The 20,504-nt window shown below is 35.4% G+C and overlaps 1 protein-coding gene across 2 annotated transcripts in view; it reads right to left on the bottom strand.

The window, feature by feature from the left end:
* The window catches only part of LOC140738295 (mediator of RNA polymerase II transcription subunit 13-like), a 207,360-nt gene that overhangs the window by 63,041 nt on the left and 123,815 nt on the right, over positions 1-20,504 (bottom strand). The window contains exons 5-9 of one of the 2 annotated variants that reach the window (XM_073065473.1): positions 11,459-11,604; positions 10,373-10,564; positions 7,829-8,014; positions 2,376-2,538; positions 409-510 (exon numbers count right to left, since the gene is read on the bottom strand). In XM_073065473.1, coding sequence (XP_072921574.1) covers positions 409-510; positions 2,376-2,538; positions 7,829-8,014; positions 10,373-10,564; positions 11,459-11,604 — 789 coding nt within the window. The remainder of the gene's footprint in view (positions 1-408; positions 511-2,375; positions 2,539-7,828; positions 8,015-10,372; positions 10,565-11,458; positions 11,605-20,504) is intronic. The other variant, XM_073065474.1, reaches the window with a different exon arrangement.

Raw genomic sequence — 20,504 nt, 5'->3', positions numbered from 1 at the left:
AATTACTTTTCCAATTTATAAAGTTTAACAGTGCACAGACTTTTATGTATATTTTTATCTTCTCTTCTTAAGCGAATATGTTTTCTTTTCTAATTTATCCATTATCATCCATCAGCTTTTTTCTTTGGTAGTTGGTAGGGGGTTGACTTTTTTTTATATAAAAATTTTTTTATGATGTATGACCTATCTTTAAATTTTTGATTACACAGTGGTATACCTTTATGAGTTATGCTATAACATTTTGATCAATTTTATCACAATATATGAATGTACATAAGTTATGTTGAGATTCATCTATGTGTTGCACTCTGTAAATCTTTTTTTTTCTGAATAAAAATATTGTAAAAAAAAAAGATTCATGAGCAGTGCAATCTATGAATTGTTAGTTAATGAGTAGAAATATCCTACCTTGAACAAGAACAATTGACTCTTTGGCCAGGTTCTGTAAAATCCCAAGCCGCAGAATTGTTGGCCAGCTCTTCCTCAGAATTTTCACTAGTTGAATGTCTTCTTTTATACACCAGTTTCAAAAAAAAAAGCAAGTTAGTTATCTTATCTGTTCTTCTTCAAATGTTCAACTACACAAATCAATGGCTTTGCTGAAGATTAATGGCAGTTAAATAATTACATTACATAAATAACATTTCAATTCTATTAATACCAGTTTTGCTGTACAGCATATGTATTCACAATTGTTAGAAATATTGCCTTATTTCTTTACTAACTAGAAAGATCTAGTGTAATAACAGGACATTCCTTTATGGAAAAGTAGTGAAATTCAGAGTGCCTTCTATTAAAAATCAATTTTGCCAAAGACAAAAATATTTCGATTTTCAGATTGCATTGGGATATTGCTCCAATCATTTTAAATGAAACTGCCCAAATAAGCCAGTCTATAGAAGTATAAATTCCCAATTGGGTAGGTTTATTACAAAAAAATACTAATATATCCCATGTCAAAATATTGTTTCTGAACATTGTATTTAAAAGGAGGAAGATCGAAAAAGACATTGTTCTGAGTGCCCAACAGCCCCCTGAAGTATATGGATGATAAAGATACAAGGTACTGAATTATTAAAAGTTAACATGCTTATCACTTGTTGTGCAAAGTTGATTGACTTAAGCTTAAGTAACAAACATCAAATCTCTACTTTAAATGCAAACAAAAGGTAGCTCTGTTTTGCTCTATTTTGGTTGAAACTGTATATGCAGTTCCTACCAACCAGTTTGGCTTATCTGCTAGCATGAAAAGAAATTCAAGGAACTAGGAATATTATTAAACAAGAATACATACAGATGATTGCCAACTCTAACAAAAGTTATCCATATCTGTTTTTCTTAACCTGCTGAGCATTTCCAGTGTTTTCAACGTTTCTAGCTTAATTTACACGCACATATTTTAGAAGTGCCATGCGAAAAATACCAGCAAATGTAGTTTTAATAGCACTGAGGAAGTAGCTGTAAACTAAATAGACAAGAAAAAACAGCACATTGGAATCAACTATCTCAAACAGTGGCAGAAAAGAGAACAGAGATGAAAGCTCAATATACCATGTGTGGAAAGGGGGAGGGAAGAAATAGATGAATCTATAAGATTTTAATTCTTCACAAGTCAACACAGGAAGGTAGCAAAAAGTAAATAGCACAGAATTACTAAAACAAACAGGGATTCCACATCAAACACAAAGGCTACATGGCAAGTTACAAGATCTAACTTTTAGTGGGAAAACAAATATTTTAGATCAATTAAATAGTAGTAAATTCTTCAGGAGTCAGGATAATTGTAGAAAATGAAAATGTTGGCACTGTAACAAAAATACCAGATAAATGTGACGTTCTAGAATAACTAAGGATTAGCAATTTGAGGTGACAATGAAGAGAAATTGGCATACAACTTCAGAATTTTGCTAAAGGAACATAATGACGCAGATAAAGAGGAGCCTATTTAAAATTTCTGAATGTTCAGGACAAATGAAGTGTAAAACTACTAAACAGTATTACATATATTGCACAATAAAAGTAAAATTTCCACTGCTCGTCTTGGCAGGACCACCCTATTATTTGTTAAGGCAAGGATAAGTCACACTAGTTATCTGCATCTTGAAATATATGAAAATCTGGTCAACTTGAAGAGAACCTGAGTGGGAATCCATTACTGCATGCAAAGGGGCATTAAAATATGCTTTAGATAGATAAAAAAATAGATCTGGTGCTGTAGCACGTGAATACTTTAAATTATTTTTCTCATTCAGACTGTTGATTTGTATTTATTACCAGTATATCTTGATACAAAACTGCAAGAAATTCCAAGGTTATGTTTGGTATTACCAGTATAAGCACTTAACAGTATAATGCCTTTAGTCATTTAAGCTTACTTTAGTTGTGCCTTGTTCAAATTGCACTCCTTCCAGACTTTCTGAACCATCTCATTTGTTACTTTTGGAGGAATTTCACCAGAATGCTTCGGGCTTGTAGAATTTACAGCTCCTTCTTGCCCACTCACGTGACTGACAACAGCATGCAAAATCCCATCACCTGCTTTACAACAAAAAAAGAGGAAAGTATATTAAGTATATTACAATCAACTACCTTTGCAATAGACTACAAGATTCTTCGAGCACATAACATATCACAACTTCGCAAAATTAACCAAAAAGAAAATCACGTGCATAACTTGTCAACCTTAATGGAAAAGTATTATGTACCTGTAACTCAGCAGGTTTTTAAATCAACTGGAACTTTACTCATATTACTAAACTGAAGGATTTGGTTGGAATCTTCCCTGAAGGGATTGTTTATTTTTCTTGATAAAACATCACTAATATTGAAACCTGGATCAGTTCTGCTGGTCAATCAAACCAGTAATATTCAGGAATTGAGAAGAAACTCTCAAAGATTTGTAATAATTCCATTCAGCAAAGTATCATCTATAGAGCTTTTTTTTTTACATGTTTAACATTTGAACTTTCCCTCGGAAGCATATAAAATGCCATCAAATATGAACAGCAAAATGAAAACTAAATTGAGTACAAAAGAATTATTTGGGAATTTTAATTTTACTGATATTAAGGAATAGATTGGAATTTTCTTGACAACCAAATGATTGCTGGGTGTTCAATGTTGCTGACTTCTCCAGAAATTATGCCTAATACATTGATGGTGCACTTTTAAAGAAGGGTTCCAACATTTCTGCTATGTTCCTTTGTATATCACTCAGTATATATCACCACTTTATTGTAGCATTCAAAGGAAACTGTTACCCTGTCATTTTTAGAGCATTTAGCTATTGACAACATTACATGTACGTCATTCCAACTTATGAACAGTCAGCGTATGTACAATATCTGCATATGATCGAGTGTTTGGGATTTGCCAGTTGCTATATGGCTGCAGGCATCTTCTGCTATCCAGGATCTCAGTTTGTGCTTGTATTTCTGAATGTGAATTATTTGGGTTACAATTGCTCACCAAAATGGATCCATACTGTAATCTGGGAATGACTTCCAATTCAATTAACAAGTTTGTTTTAATATACTTTAATATTTTAGACTGTATCAAACCTCATAAACAAGTATAACTGGAGAGAAAAAAATCAAATTGCTGGAAGAACACAACAGGCAAAGCAGCATCCGTAGAGGCAAAGGAAGAGACGGTCAAAGTTTTAGTTCAAGAACCTACATCAGGACTTGAAAATTCTACACATGATCATTAGTGAGCATGATCATAAAAGATCACATGATAGCTTAACATTTAGCATAATGCTATTAAAATGTCAGTTATTAGCAATCGGGGTACAATTCCTGCCACTGCCTATAAAGTGTTTTTTCATTCTCCCTGTGACTGTGTGGGTTTCTTACGGGTGCTCTGCTTTTCTCCCACAATCCAAAGATGAACAGCTTAGAGTTGGGCATAAGTAAGTTGTGTGCTTGTTATGTTGGTGCCAGAAGCAACACAAGGGACCCTTGCAGTTTGCCCCTAGCACATATTTAGACTGTGTTGCCTGTTGACACAAATGATGTATTTCACTGTGTGGTTTGATGTACACATGTCAAAAACACTCATCTTTACCAATATGGAACAAACAGACTGACATATCTGATTTCTGCCACTAGAGGCCACACAAGTACCTTTTCAGCCTGAACTTGAAACACAATTCCAGGTTCTGTGTTGGTATTGGTGCTGATTGAACCTGCAAACCCTGCTCAAAAAAATATTTCAATCTTTGAACAGTATTTCTGCATTGCAAAATGAGAGGTAATATAGGCTGATTTTCCAAACACAGATCATGTTCCAGTCATTGTAAGGTTTTAAATATCTTTCAACTATTACTTTGAAAAACAAACCTAGTATCTATTACAATGTGAGGTCACTTTGAAATACAGGGTGGAAAGGCTTGTTTAAGATGCCTGCTCTGGGAAGTTAGAATAACTGGCCATACAACTCCTTAACAGTTACAGTCCATTTTGAAATTAAAATGAAAAATAACTTATTCTTCCATCGGCTTATCAGTAAATCAAACTAGTAGCTTTCAAAGTTGTGTGTAAATAGCTTTTTGGCATAAAATGACAGCCAAGAATTTTAGGTCTCTGTCGAAACATTTATTTTGACTACTAACAATCCATTACTACAATTGTGCCAACAATTTCCTTCTCAAAACAAATCTTGCTTCCCTACTAACAAGCTTCTCCAAGTAGTTCAAGTGTTCCATCAGGTCACCTGAATTTCACTTCTTCAAAAAAAAATGTATTAGACAAAGGGGGATATTTTCTATGAAGCAATACACTAAATAGTTATTGTCACTTAATTTTATTGCCAAAGTGAATGCATGTTTGTTTAAACAAGTCAATATTTAGAGAATTACATTGATCTTGACAACTATTCTTGAACTAAATTTTAACTACTGGAAACTATTCAAAAATACAAGTAAGCAAATGAAATGAACTAGAAAAGAGCTTGGTAAAATAACTGCTGTTATTTTTTACTTATTTATAAAAAAGAAACATTAAGAGCTCCTGGGTATACATTCAATTAACAAGGACAATCTTTAGCACTTGGTTTTGAACCAAGATTAGGATAATTGGGTATGTTTTCCCAGTTTCCACTATCTCTAGATATTTTCATTTGGCTAAATTTAGCACTTAGTGGAAATTGTTTCTTACCAAAGAATTGCCAATGCTCACTTAATCTCAGAGGTTATATGAAATGCCAAAGTGATAGTGGAAAAATTCAGGGCAGCAGGGTAGCTTAGAATTAGCAAAATGCTTTACAGAAAAAGGATCTAGTGTTTTCCCAGCATATGTGACAAATGAACTTGGGCTTGGGCTTCCAGCTGGGTACAGGTATTGATTTTAACCGACATTTCAATGTCAAACTCTGCCATCCTTGATGAAGATGGCAGAGTTTGTTATTGAAATGTCAGTTAAAATCAATACCAGCACCCAGCCAGAAGCCCGAGAAGAGCTTATCTCCAATGCCCCTTTACAGTACCAGCGATCAAGATTCAATTCACTCTTTACATATCTGATGCAAGATCAGGGTTTATCATACATCAGCTAAATGTAAAGTTTTAAATATCCTTCAATTATTATTTTGTCAATTAAAGAGTTTGTATGTTTTCACTTCATGGGTTTCCTCTGAGTGCTGTGGTTTCTTCCCACATTTCAAAGCTGTACAGGTTAAGATTAGTAAAAAGTGGCATGCTATTTTTGCGCCGGAAACATGGTGACATTTACCAGCTGTTCCAGTACATCCTCAGACTACGCTGGTCATTGACGCAAATGACATGATTCACTGTATGTTTTGATGTTTCAGTGGACATATAACAAATAAAGTTAATCTAATTAAATCATATTGGATGAATTAAGATGCATAACTGGTAAACTATATTGAAAAAAGCTAAGCAAAGGTAGCTTCAGTCTACATTTGGTAAATGATACATAATTTAAGGGAACATAATAAAAGGACAAAAAATTCCACAACATGACTGTTCTAACATTAGAGACGGATATATGAATGGTGCATTATAAACAAAAATAATTATTAATTTCTAATTTTGAAGAGAAGTACAAATTTTGACCTTTCACCTTGTGCAATCATTACTGAAATTGCAAAGTAAGTTTATCACAGCCATAATCATGGCCTAGAAATTTATCTTGCATGTCCAAAATCAAACAGTATAATAACTATTCTCCATACTTGGTTAAGATTCAGTTTAAAATATGAAGCAAAAAGTCAATTTCATCGAACCACTTAAAATGAGCAAAAATTGAATAAACTCAAAAATATGATATTGCTAAATAGCATCATTAGGGGGAGCTAAAAGTTTATAAATAATCTCAATAAATGCTCAATAAAAATTGTGGGAAGTTTTTCAGGCTTGTATAACTTGTGGTATTTCAATTCCAATATTTACAATATTACAATGCCAAAAACAAATATGTAAAATATCTCTAAAAATTAAACTTACAATTCACAAGTGTATGATTTTTTACAATTAGGATATAGGAAATTTAACTTACTTTATGCAGCACAGCCATAGAGTAAACTGACTGAAATAAACTAGGCATATTTAGATTAAGGTCAACTTTTAAAAATTTTGTTGACTCTAAAAAAATAAGCCAGATCAAATATTCATAATTTTCTAGTATTTGTACTTTAATAACATTATTGTCTACCTTTCAATAAAATCAGAAATTCAAGCCCATTTCAATTCTGTTGATTGATTTAAATGTTTAAGTCTAAAAGGAATCTGAAACAGATTTTTATGCACATTTTTTACTTTCAAAAATTCACGAGATTTTGGAATGGTTCTGAGCACTGGAAAATCACAAATGTCCCTCCGCTCTAAGAGAGGCAAAAGAAAAGAAATTATGGCTGGTTAGTCTGACTTCAGTGGTTGGGAAGGTATTAGAGTCCCTTATTAAGGAACTTCAGGGTTCTTGGAGGAACAAGATAAAATAGGCCAAAGTCAGGTTTCCTTGAGGGGAAATCTTGCCTGACATATCTGTCAATGTAAATATCTGCTTACAACATCCATATTTCAGTAAGACTAATTATTGTGATGACAGTGAAACACTCTTCCCCACCAGTACATTTTTCTGGAAGTGGCAATACAGGTGGATAAGATGGTTAATGCAGCTAATGGGCAGGTTTACCTTGATTGGTCAGGACTTCACATATGACCATCAGGACTGAAGCTGTATATAACTTAGGCCACATTTTATATTGTGTGCAGTTCTGGTTGCCACACCACAGAAAATAAGTGGAGGCCTGGGAAAGGATGCAGAAGTGGTTCACCAGCATATTGCCTGGATTGGAAAATAATAGCTACAAGGAGATTTCACAAGCAGATTATTTTCGGCAGAGTATTGGAGGTTCAGGGGCAACCTAATGGAATCTGAGTTTAACATGTTTGAGGTAGTGAACCTATGAAAGGTAGAGGTGAAAAAGCTGTAAACACTAGAGATTCTGCACTCTGGAAATCTAGAGCAACACTGAAAATGCTGGAGGAATTCAGGCAACATCTATGGAAGTGAATAAACAGTCAACCTTTTAAGCTGAGTCCCTTCATCAGGACTGGGAAGGAAGGGGAAAGATGCCAGAATAAGCTGGTAAAGGAGGGGAAGGAAGTGATAGGTGGAGCCTGGTGGGTGGGAGAGGAGGGATGAAGTCAGATGCTGAAAAGTTACTATGAGTAAAGAAGAGCACAATCAAATCCAGCTATATTCTTTCTAAATGGCTGCCAAGCTGTCGAATGCAGTTCTGAATATTTATATTTACTCCTAGATACAAAGGCTGTAAAGTTACATAACAACATGTGGGAAATTACCTATTATGGTCTGCTCAGGAGAGGTGGGTGGTGTAAGTGGCAATCCACAGCTATTGGTGTCTTTCACACTTCCTGGCCCTTGCGTTGGATTGGTATGACCTCCTGCAGTAGCAGCATTTGAAATTATAGGGATATCCCCCTGAGGAATCAGCACAAAAGCTGACGGATATACCATTCTTACACCACCTGCAAAGGTATAGAAGAACATAATTATTTCAAAATACATGGAAGTATTAAAATACATACAAGGCACCACAAGTCAATTTCAACTCCAAGAAACATAATGCAATAAGTTTAAATCTTGTCCTTTGCTGGTGATCAAGTTATATTAATACTTAGATATCATCTTTATCATTTCAGGCAATACATTATAGATTTATTCTAATTTTTTCACGTTCCTTAGCAACTAGTCACACAAAATTCTAAATTTGTATCACTTGCTATTATACAAAATGCACTCTACTCAGGCTTCAAAGTCATCACTAAATTAACTTTCAAGACCCCTTTTCACCTAACAACAAAGCTAATATAAGCAGAAGTTTTTCCACTACTAAAAGAATAAATTAAATATCTCAGAATACTCTCAAAAACTGTTATTTGAATTTAGCAGCAACTTATGACTGAAGATTTCCCTATCTAGCCATTGAAATCACCCGGGAAGATCAGGTTTACACACAATAATCCAAAACAGCACAACTGGGGAGGAATGAGCAAAATATGCCATCTCCACCCAAAGGAATCATCAACTTGAGAAAATGCTCGGCATTTCAAGTCAAGCCCGTGTATCATGGCCCATTGCAGAATTTCCACCCAGAACATTGTCAATTCCTCTCCCCCCCTCATAGATTCTGCTTAATCCACTGATTCCTCCAGCAGTTTGTTTGTTGCTCCAGAATCCAGCATCCACAGTCTTCCTCCCTCACTGTTTCACTCTCTCCCCCCTGTCTGTAGTTACAGCATTTGGATTTGACTGATTTCTTAAATAATTTGTCATGAGTATGTCACCTCCTTCCCTGGCATGCTCTCTTTGCATATGTTGAGTTAGTGACTGACATTCTCCCTCTGCCAAGTTTTGGAATACCAACACAGGTGTTAATTGTCCCCAAGGTCAGCTGGCTTAGTTGCTTTCAACAATTAGGTGGCAAAGCTGGACAGAATAGCTTGCTGTGGAATGGACTTGTGTTAAGGAGACAGCTACACTTGAAGTGTCTCTCAAATTACTCTTGCTAGTGGATGCTGACAGACCCTTTATCCTGAAATAATCAAGCAAAGTCAACGTGGTTCCATGAAAGCAAAAGCATACTTAATTTGCTGCTAAATTTTCTGGTGACACAAAATTAACTAGAAAAGTGCTACAAAATGTTGGAGGAACCCAACAGACCAGGCAGTCTCAGTAAATTGCTAAGAGAAGATAAAATGCTGCAATGGAATATAGGCAAGATAACTGTGTGGGCAAAGATTTGACAAATGGAGAACAATGTAAGAGAAATATGGCAAGAAAAATGAAAACATATAAATGGTGAGAGTCTGCAGAGCTTTGAGATACAGAGTGATTTGCGGTCTGCCAGTGTTTAATTCGTAATACTTTAGTATACAGGCACAGCAAGCGATTAGGAAAGATAATGGAATGTTGCCATTCAATTGTAATAGGAAATGAACATAAAACTAGCCGTGTAATAATTCAGTTAATTAAAAACGTTAGATCACATGCAGTACTGAGTACATTAGAAACCAGTTCTGAGATTCACTAGGCTGATAACTGGAATGGGTAGGTAGTCTTATTAAGAAAGACTAAAAAGGCTAGGCTTCTATGCTTTGAAATTCAGAAGAACAAGAGCGATCCTGATGCAAAATCCTAAAGTCTTCTGAAGACAGATGCTTCCACTTCTGGAAGTATCTGGGCTAAAGGTTATTTTTAAAAGTAACATTGGCACACTTAAGGCAGAAATTAAGTGATTTCACACCCCGCCCCACAAAGGAAGCAGAGTCTTTAAATATTTTAAAACAGAGACAAATTGCTCATTAGCAAGGGGCTGAAAGGTTACTGGAGGTAAGCATGAATGAGGTTACAGATTAGTCATGAGTTTACCAAAAGGCAGAGCAGGTGTTATTTTACATCTTCTAATTTATATGATCACGCTCAACAGCATAAAAGCTGTTAATCAAAGTGTCCTCAACACACTGTTGAACTTCTCCCTCAATGCTGAACTTCATCTCTAACAAATTGTTCAGTCCCAGGATCAAGTTTAGCTCAACGTCAGTCATGGAGCTGCATTACATCTACTGCACAGCCAACCTGTGCAAGATTGGAGACTATGGTCAAAGCCACAATCAGTTCATTAACTAAAGCATAACAGAAAAGGGCTTGCAAAGAGAACAATCAGCTATGCAATAGTCCAATCTGAATTTTTAGAATGATTTCAAATTAAAAATGATTAAAGGCTAATGTTCCTGTAATTTAAACCAATGCTAATGTTAGTATACTCAGAACATTTCAAATTGGTCTTATAAGTGCATTATTTGTCAGTTGCGCACTATACTTACCAACAATAACCTCAACTGCAACAGGGAAGTCATCATCACAATCCATTTCTTCTTCCTCCTTTATTTCTTTTTTCTTTAATACCATTGGGTAGAAGTACTGCCATTCTTCTATCAATTTCCTTGTAGCTGGATCTGACATCTTGTATGTTTGGCCTGTAAGTGTGCCATTTAGTCCAAATGGACTAATGATGACTAAAAAAAAAGTTAATAATAATTTTTATAGTACTGATGATTAAAGTGGCAAATAATTTAAGAATATAACAGGAATTAGAACGCTGTTTTAAAAATGTGGACAGATCATATAACCCAGCTGAAAAAAAGCAGGCTTCTGAGATAACTAAGTATAAATTTAGTATCAACATGAAATACATGTCTTAACGTCCTAACACTTCACTTCAAACCAACAAATTCCAATCACTTTTCAAAGCAATTCCATCCTATCTTATTTAAGGATGACCAATTCATAACCCTACCTTCGTAACCTACTCTGAATGGCTTACAAATATCTTTTTAACCTCGATGCCACCTATTTTTTATTTTAACATTGCTGAAGGCTTCATCCGTCTTCTATCCACATACAGAGAAAATGAGTAAATTTAAATTTTTCCATTTGCAATACAGCCCACAACTAGTTCTGCTTATCCTTCACTGTTCATTGGTTTCTGGACCAGAGGACTTGCAGGTAAATTTCTTTCTCACTTCAACCAATCTTTTTTTTTGCCTTCCCCAAATTTTCTTCCCCTGTACTGGCCTAATGGATATTTCACCTGACCCCATGCCTCCAACTCTCCGTGCTCATTGTCTCTGTCTTAGCCTGGTGTTCCATTTTAATTCTTTAGGGCTACTTTTAGTTTATAAAACGTTTTACTTCATGCACTACAATTCCAATAAACTGCTTCTAAGATAATTTGGCCATTAAAAATTAAGAATGGAATTGCTTGAGTTCAGCAGATAACCTCACCAGTGTCTGATCCCACATTCACCAATTCAAAATTATCATTTGACAACTCCAAAATCATTATTAACAGCACTCGTTAGTGTACAAATCAGGTTAACTACATTTAGAAAACTAATTTAGTAACTTACCTTGACAAGGCATGGCTGATGATAGTGCTAGATTGATGTGCTCTTCAGTGATGTGGTACACAGGTTGGTGTTGAGCAATCTCAACACTTGTACAGACATTGCTCTCTCCATGCAGAAAGAAGGTGAAGGAACAGGAAAGGTGCTCACTACAAAAGAACAGAAAATATTGTAATTTTTTTGCTAAAACATTCACTTTCAGAATTGTATATACAAACAAAGAAACTTAATTTTCCGATAAAGCATGCATTCCCAAACTTCTAAGATTAAGTAGAAGGAATAATGAGGTTGAATTACAGCTTTCCTTAGAAAAACGAGTTGGATATACCTCATGCACCTGTGCTTGTATTGAAAATAACATTTAAACACCTTGTATAAAACCAAAAAGTTGCTTCAATTTGTGATGTTTCTGCATGTTTGGCTTAAAATTGTCTTCCCTTATAGAAGAACTGAACTTTTGACCTTCACTAAAATAATCCTTTTTACAATCGAAGCTGCTTCTTTAGATATTATGAAGGGGATATTAAGATCTGCAAAATTAATGCTCCGAATTTTGAGCAAAAGAAGTGTTAGCAAAAAAAATGTTTTTGTATAATGGAGAAACTGATTATCATCAACTCTAGTCTATTTTCCCAAATAGCTTAAAGATAAATTATGGCATCTTATCATAATTCAATTTCAAAAAGAAAGTTAACAATTCATCTGCATTCTAATGGCACGCCAAGGATAACGCCAAAGGTCAGTCACTAGAAAATGAACTTAACACCTTAAACTTCATATCCTTTCTACAAATCAAATTTCCCATGTAAGTAATATATTGGACTATTTTTGGACTTTTATTCATTTGTTATTTCTAAGCCAAGTTCAAAGCCTGAAAAGTTGAAAAATTTACAGCATGGCACTCTAAGAATAGATTCATTTTTGTTATTCACAGAATATATCAAGGTGCATAGATCTGAATGAATAGAAACCTTAATCATGAAAACGTAAATAACTACAATCATTACCACAAATCTTTTTCAAGAACACTGCCATGTTTGAAAACTCATTGCAAATATTGGAATGCTGGAGCTAGAAGTAACACATTTACAGATGGTAGCTACTCTTTAAGAAAAAGAGTAAAAAATAAAAAATAAAAAAAAATAAAACAAGCCATATGCACAACTTTTGCCCAACACCATATCAGACTTATTTTATGGCTGCAAAAATCAGCTCTGTGATGAAGCACAGTATTTAGTGATTTTTTTTAAACTAGCAAACTTATTTGTTAAATCATGAACTGAGAAAAGAACAAATTTGAGTGCCAAAATAAGTTGTTGAAGGGCACCATTGGTCTTTATAGCTGATTCCAGTTTTCTATTAAATTACTAGGATCTAATAGAGTGCAACATGGTACACTTTTTAAATCTCAAGAGCAGTTATTTTACAGCTGTGTCTGCTACTCAAATTCTAAGTTTGGAAAGCTCTTGTTTATTAAATCTGGCAAAAATTCAAACCTGAACTACACAAAAATATTTTAACAGCTGCTAATTTGTCCAGTTCAAGTGCTGGATTTACTACAGTCCTTAATGGACTTGAATGTCAATGTTTTGCCTGTTATAAGCAACTGTTGCTATGTTCATATATTCATGCTGGCATAACGAATTAAAAATAGAACTTGGAATAAATAATAAAGCCCAAAATAATAGAGGTGAAAACAAATTCTTCCCACAAGGAGTTCTGTTGCAGAACTGTGTTGTGAAAGTTTAAAGTTTAAACATTTGAAGGCAACTACAATGGCTGGCATGATCTTTCCCAGTGCAGTGCAAAAATAAAACCAAAACTTTGGAGGGATTTCTTCGGAAGGATGAAGATGGGAGTTCCTTTAATTTCTTGCCAAACACTACCCACCCCTTTCATTACCAATCTGCCATTACCAATTGCTTATGCTACCTTTGGTTCAGAATTGTGTTTAATTTTACTATTCTGCTAAGAAGCCAGGTTTAAACAGCAATGAACACCTTTTTAATAATGTTATTGTTGAAAGTGAACAGAATTAACAAATAAATTCAATGCACAATTTGAAAAAGAAACACTTACAGCTTCTATTTTTATTTAATTGCAAAGTTACGTTAAAACCAGAGAAAGAGAGAATCAATGAAGCAGGAAGAGAGCAACAAAATGATTACTCAAAAGATAAAGTGAAACTCCACTTTTTTAAATAAATGTAAACTGGCTCAAACTTCTTTCAAAGTAGGGATAAAAAGCAATAGACCAGTAATGGAGAATGAATGCGTTCATTTCATTAGCCTGAAGTAATAATGTACAAACGAATTTTTGATCCAGATTTTAGTTCAAGATCAAGATCAATGACTGAATGGTTAAATTTTCACCATCAGCACATTTTACCCTTTCCAAAGTTTTAAAACGTGCAGAACCTAAATCTACCATATTCTAAAAGATACTTATGCCAAAACTTCAAGAGGACTCGATCTCCACTCCCATCAATGCAAGATTTATATTCATTTTTTTGTAAACCCACAAAAAAAAGTAAAGGCGAATGAAGATGAGTTCAAATATCCTGGGTACATATTGTGACAAGTAATTTGAAGGGTTTGTTGTTTTGGAATATGGCTCAATAATGGAGTGCCACCTGCAGTGATACACATTCATTAAACAATGTCAGATTTCTCATGAAAATATACAGTCGGCGCTCCTTATCCGCAAGGGATTGGTTCCAGGACCCTCCACAGATACCAAAAAAATGCGGATGCTCAAGTCCTTTATATAAAGTGGCGTAGTATTTGCATATAACCTACACACATCCTCCCGTATACTTTAAATTATCTCTAGATTACTTATAATACCTAATACAATGTAAATGCTATGTAAATAGTTATACTGTATTCTTTAGGAAATAATGACAAGAACAAAAGTCTGTACATGTTCAGTACAGACGCAACCATTGTAGCTCTTCTGGGAACGCTGATGACACCTTGGCATCAGCCAATCCCAATTCTCCCATGATCTATAAGTTCTTGAGGCTGTAGCACTTTACATAGCTAGCCACCTATCCCTTACTAGCTTTAAAATCCTTCCTCTTGCTCACAACACAAGTAGCGAACGAACGAGACGCGAAGCGAACAATGCTTAAACAAGTGATACTTTTAATCTCTAGATTACAGTACTTATAATACCTAACACAATGGAAATGTTATGTAAATAGTTATTACTCTGTATCGTTAAGGGAATAAGGATGCTTTGGAGGAGGCTCAATAATACTAAAGTCAGGATCTGTGGAGATTGAGGGCTAAGGACCACTTCGACAAGTGACATGCCACTTTTCAAAAGAGCTAAGATTTCTACTTTCTCAGCGAGAGATAGCACCTTACACTCCCTCATAGCCTTTGAGGAATTGCTTTGATCACTTAATTGCTTTTTAGGAGCCATTTTTCACTGAAACGAAGTAGCAACCAAATGAGACGCGAGGCAAACAATGAGTGCTGGAGAGAGAACTTCTGGGTTTTCCCGATCCGCAGTTGGTTGAATCTGCGCATGCGGAACCCGCAGATAAGGAGGGAGATAAGGACTATATTACTACTTCTGTAAAATCACTGATGGTAGGAAAATGAAAGAACTAATTTAATCTATTAATACTCAAATTGATCAACCACTGCCTTTTCTAATACATCTAATCTTACCTATCTTAAAGATCAATTCAAAGTGTAACTTAACAAAGACAAGGGAACATTAATATTAACTGATTAACTATTTTATTGAACTTAAAATATTTTTGAAATATATTAGTATTTTTCCATAACAAAAGTCAATAATCCTTTTTCATAAACTGGTCACTTTAATAATATACAGTAATTCCATCTTGTTGCCATGCCAAGGGAAAGAGGAAAAATGTAATCTGAACAAAAACATTGTCTTAAAAGGTAGGCCCTCAAAATTTATTCAGGATTTCTGAAATTATCAAACATGTGAAATTAGTAATTGACCTGTACCTATTTAAGATATTCCGAGCAAGGAATTAAAACCAGTAACATGAAGAGATAATACATCACATCTCATTCACAGTCCATAGTTACTTCTTGCATTTTGCAAGTACTACATCATTAGTTATCAATTATACGATGATCACACAAACTAGCCAGGCTTTTTTTTTAATTTACAATGAATAAGAATCAAGCAGGCTGAATACCTTATATTAGGTAAAAAGGATGCAGGTTTTGTAGACCAGAGCTCCAGGCGCTAATAAGCCTAAATGTCAAAAATGCTCCTCTAATTTCCCTTGGATTCTGCAGGTGACAAGCTGCTTATAGTCAATTCACAGTGTGTGTGCAAACAATTTTCATCACTTATCTTTTTATGTTCACTTAACAAGAATTCAATGTGTCTTTTGTACTGGTAATAACATCCCAAAAGGTCAATGTGCATTTATCCACAGATAACACTTGCTCCACTTCAAAAGCATTTACAATGCAGGATTCTCTACCCCTTCCTCAGGAAGTATTAATTTATTTCTCAGCCTTAAACTATATCTGTATTGCCTACTAACCCATGAACTCCATTAATCCTTCTCAATTGCTCCTCCTCAATCATATCAGCAACCTTGAGTATCAATACTCTTCTTCCCACATCTAAATCACAAATGGAAACAAAGAGGTCACAAGTAGAATCGCCCAATCTATTACCCAAATCACAATTCAAAAGTAGTATCTTATCCATGTTTAGTTTTCTATTCTTGAGCCATCCTCAAGTCACACAGCAAGATTTAGTCAAAAATGTGGTGTCAGATTCTTTATAGCACAGGAAGCAATCATTTGGCCCATCAAATTGATGCCAGCTCTGTAGAGCAATTCAGTGTTTCAATCCCTACTATTCCTTCAGCACAGTATATTTCCCTCATGCATCTATGTAATTTCATTTTCCAATTTTCATGTTTACAGTTCCACCACCCACACTAATTTCAAATTCCAGGTCACGGTCATTTTCCTTGATGAAAAGTCTGTCCTTGTGTTCATCCTGCACCTCTTCCCCAAAACCTTACCTTTACCATCAGCAAATGAAAATCTGTCCATCTAAACTATACCTGTCTTAATATTGCACTCAGACTGCCGCCCCCCACCTAACAACTGCAGTTATTAACCAAACAAAATTTTTCCCTAAATCATTTTTAAAACTGTTAAATTGCCTCTCCATGTGGTGACACAAACTGCGTATAATATTTGAGATTTAAAATCTGACATATGGTAAATTGCAAGACTCGGAGAGTTGATGTTATACAGTAAATGGTGACACACTGAGGGAAAAGATGTAATTGGGGATACTGGGATGCAAGTCCATAGCTCCCTGAAAGTGGCAACAAAAGTGGATAGATGGTAAATGCTGTTCAAATGCCACAGTTGGTGTAATGCATGCAGTTCTGATTGCTGCATTACAAGGAGTGCACTTTAGAGAGAGTGTAAAAATTCACCAGGATGTTGCCTGTACTGAAACTACACAAATTTGCATCATTTTTGTTGGGCCATAGGATACTGAGGGATGATCAATAGAAGTACACAATTTACAGGAAGAGCGGGCTGGAGCATAGGCAAGGTAGATGGCTAGAGTATTTTCCCAGGATGAGAATGTCAAATACCAGGGAGAATACAAGTTCAAGGTCACAAGGAAAAAACTGAAAGGAGGTTTATGAGGCAAGCTTGAGGCAGAGGGTAGTAGGTACCCTCATTGCTAGGGAAGTGGTAGAAGCAGATATGATATCTCTGTGTCTGGCTAAATGCTTCTCTAAAATGACAGGGCTATGGACTTTGCAGAAGCAGATGGGATATGTTAAATTGTCATCATGGTTATCTCAGATAATACCAGCAACCTGAGGAGGTAGAGGCGTTGGTTAGTATTTTTGGATCCGATGGCAATGTGGTCGGTCCTTTAAAAAGCTATTGGTGATATTCACACCAAAGAACTTGAAGCTCCCAACCTCAACATCACTGTCACTGATACTCAACTCAACAATTGATCCCCCTCATCAATGACTTGCATTACTTAATCAAAAAATTCAATGAAATCAATCAAACATGGTGTGCTTTTCTCTAATCTAGGCAGGCAAAATTTAATTACATCCAACTACACCTCATACCCAGCAATTCCTACCTGAAAGAATCCCCCACCCCAAAAATTATTTCTAAAATCCTTAACACCAAAATTAAATAGATCAACACTGAAACACTTCTGCTAACCTTTATAACTAATGAGTATTCATCTATACATCTCCAAGCCTGGCACCTTGTTCGTCCATGATTAGCTGCAACCTGCCTCTTACCTTTTTAATATTGATATGCAATAACAATCTGGGATTCCTTGCAACTGAAGTATGCTCTATAATTTGAGGTTTCCACGATAGTAAGTGGCTTCCAATTATCCAATTTACCTATGCCCCACAAGGTTATCTCTTTCAGTATTCTCTCCTCCAGGGAAAACAACCAAGCTATCCATTGTAACTGAAGTGCTCCATCTTAATCAATATCCTAGTGAACATCCTCAGCACTGTCATCTCAACATCACAGTGTGTTCTTCAGAGTCCTGAAAAAGGGTCTTGGCCCAAAATGGCAGCTATCTTTTCTCTTCCATAAATGGTGAGTTCCTCCAGCATTTTGTGGGCACTGTTTTGGATCTCCAGCATCTGCAGATTTTCTCATGTTGGTGATCACAGTGTGTTGATCAGAATACAAAAGTGTGCTGTGGCATAATTTATCCTCTTAACATGTTCATCAAATACTTATCAGTTTTAAATTTCATCTGCTACTGCTCTGACTCCTGAATTGATCACGTCCCCCTATAGCCTATGGCTATCCTCTCAATTAACAAGGTACTTGTTTAATTCACCCAACTTTTCTTTATTCCCCCCCCCCAAACACAATTTGGGAGTCTGAATAAGATTAGCTAATCCTTCATTATATTCCCAGCAATTTAGTATCTATTTTTAATGCAGTCTCTGCAAATCACTTTGAATAACCTCTACTGAAAATGTATGCAAAATGGATGACACTGTTCAAATTTACAAAATTATGTGATTGCTTTTAATTCAACTTTATCACAATGTATTTAAATTCATGTTATGTATTGCTTATAGGGGAAAATTAATGCATCAAACAAGATTGTATAAAGTCTAAACTGACATATCAGATTTGAGACAAACTACATTTGTGACAAGTATATTTTAGGCTCCTTGGAATAACTCATTTCAAAATTGTGGAATCTGTAAATCTCATTTAATTTTCATCAAAATGATAAATACAGCTGTAAGCACCAATGTTTGCAAGCTTACCATCAAACATAAACATTCATGGCTTGGCAACTACAAGCTAGAATGAACAATGTTTCAATAGTTCATATTGATTGTTCAATTTAGAGTGAACAGTTCTGGATTCCTTGACAAATACAATGAAACAAAATTCAATATACTAAAATACAGACAAGATTATGCAAGAGAGGACGCTATCAAAACAGCACTTGAGGTGTACATATACTATACACAAGTACTCTGGTGTCAACCATTTTCAAATACTGTTTCTTGCAGAAATTTACATTAACATGATCAAAAATTAGCTTACTTCTACTATCTGGTAGAGGCCTACTAACTTTTATATGTCATTCAAGGCAAGTTGACGAACATAAACCTCTTAAGAAGTTCACCACCCTACAACCTATTGTGTTACCTTGTATTTACCAAGCTCCTGAACTGCCAGGGCTAACTTCACTCAGCTGAACTCTAAACTGATTCCATAGACACAAACTCACTTGAGGACTCTACAATATATATGGAATGTGCATCCAGCTGTACACTATTTTATTTAAAAATCATAATAAGTCCCAATAACTAGGTACACAGCTCCCTTCTTTATAACTGGGATTGCCTACATTAGTTATTAATTAGTGCAATCAAGCAACCAGAATGGTTCTAGAAACAAGGAAAAATAATCTTTTATCTGCTGTTGTGAACCAAAAAAAATTAACTATTTTCAACCATATTCATGTGTCAGTTGCAATAAATTTCTAAGTCTGCATAAAGGTTGCTTTGGCATTGCTGTAGGTTTATATGATAAACAGAAAATGTCCAACTAGAACTGACAACAAAGCTGAGGGAGTTTTGTGCGCTGTGCTTCCTAAACTAAACTTACAACTGCAGTGAATGGCAAAAGCGCATTACAAAGCACAACCCTGTTGTTACAAGAATATTGATAGCGCTGATAAGGCTCATAGACTGTGGAAATCAGACAGCATCCCATGATAAAGCTCTGCCTAACAGAAGTACATCTACTTATTACCATCCTTCACTCTGCACTTTTCACCACCCCCTTTTCACTTAACCTCTCATGCCTTTCATCCTATTAAAAACCCCTCCTCCCATTTCTCACATGGCTAGTTTAGTTTATTGACATTTACACTAGGGGGCAATGAAATTCCTTCCTTATATGAAAGTCACAGCAATGAAAAATACACCAACAAATACACTAAGAGTAGAATAGCATAACAATGCAAAGATTGTTGCGCAGTTTGAAGTCGTGAAAAAACTAAAGTGACAATAGCAGAATAATTGCTGGGACGTGGATGTGAGAGAGGTGATTTGTCTAGAAGTCTGATAGCAGTAGTGAAGATGCTGTTCCAAGTCTGGGTATCCCAGCCTTCAAACTTCTTTATTTTCTCACAGAAAGTTGGAGAGAAGAGAGGGAATGGCCAGGGTGAAGGCATCCTTGATTATACCATTAGCCTTCCTGAAGAAACAAACCATGTAGATGGATTAGGAGGAATGAAAGCTCAGAGTAATGAAACGCTACTGTTAAAAGATATGTGCTTAGTCCACTGCTCTGCTCCCTCTATACCCATGACTCTGTGGCTAGGCTGAGCTCAAACGCCATCTATAAATTTGCCGACAGAACTATTATTGGTAGAATTTCAGATGGTGATGAGGCAAGGTAACAGAGCAAGATAGATCAGCTGGTTAAGTGGCGCTGCAACAACAATCTTGCACTCAACGTCAATAAGATCAAGGAATTGATTGTGG

Source organism: Hemitrygon akajei, chromosome 14 (assembly GCF_048418815.1).
Source record: "Hemitrygon akajei chromosome 14, sHemAka1.3, whole genome shotgun sequence".
Taxonomy (NCBI): domain Eukaryota; kingdom Metazoa; phylum Chordata; class Chondrichthyes; order Myliobatiformes; family Dasyatidae; genus Hemitrygon; species Hemitrygon akajei.
This window is presented reverse-complemented; position numbering and strand designations above follow the sequence as displayed.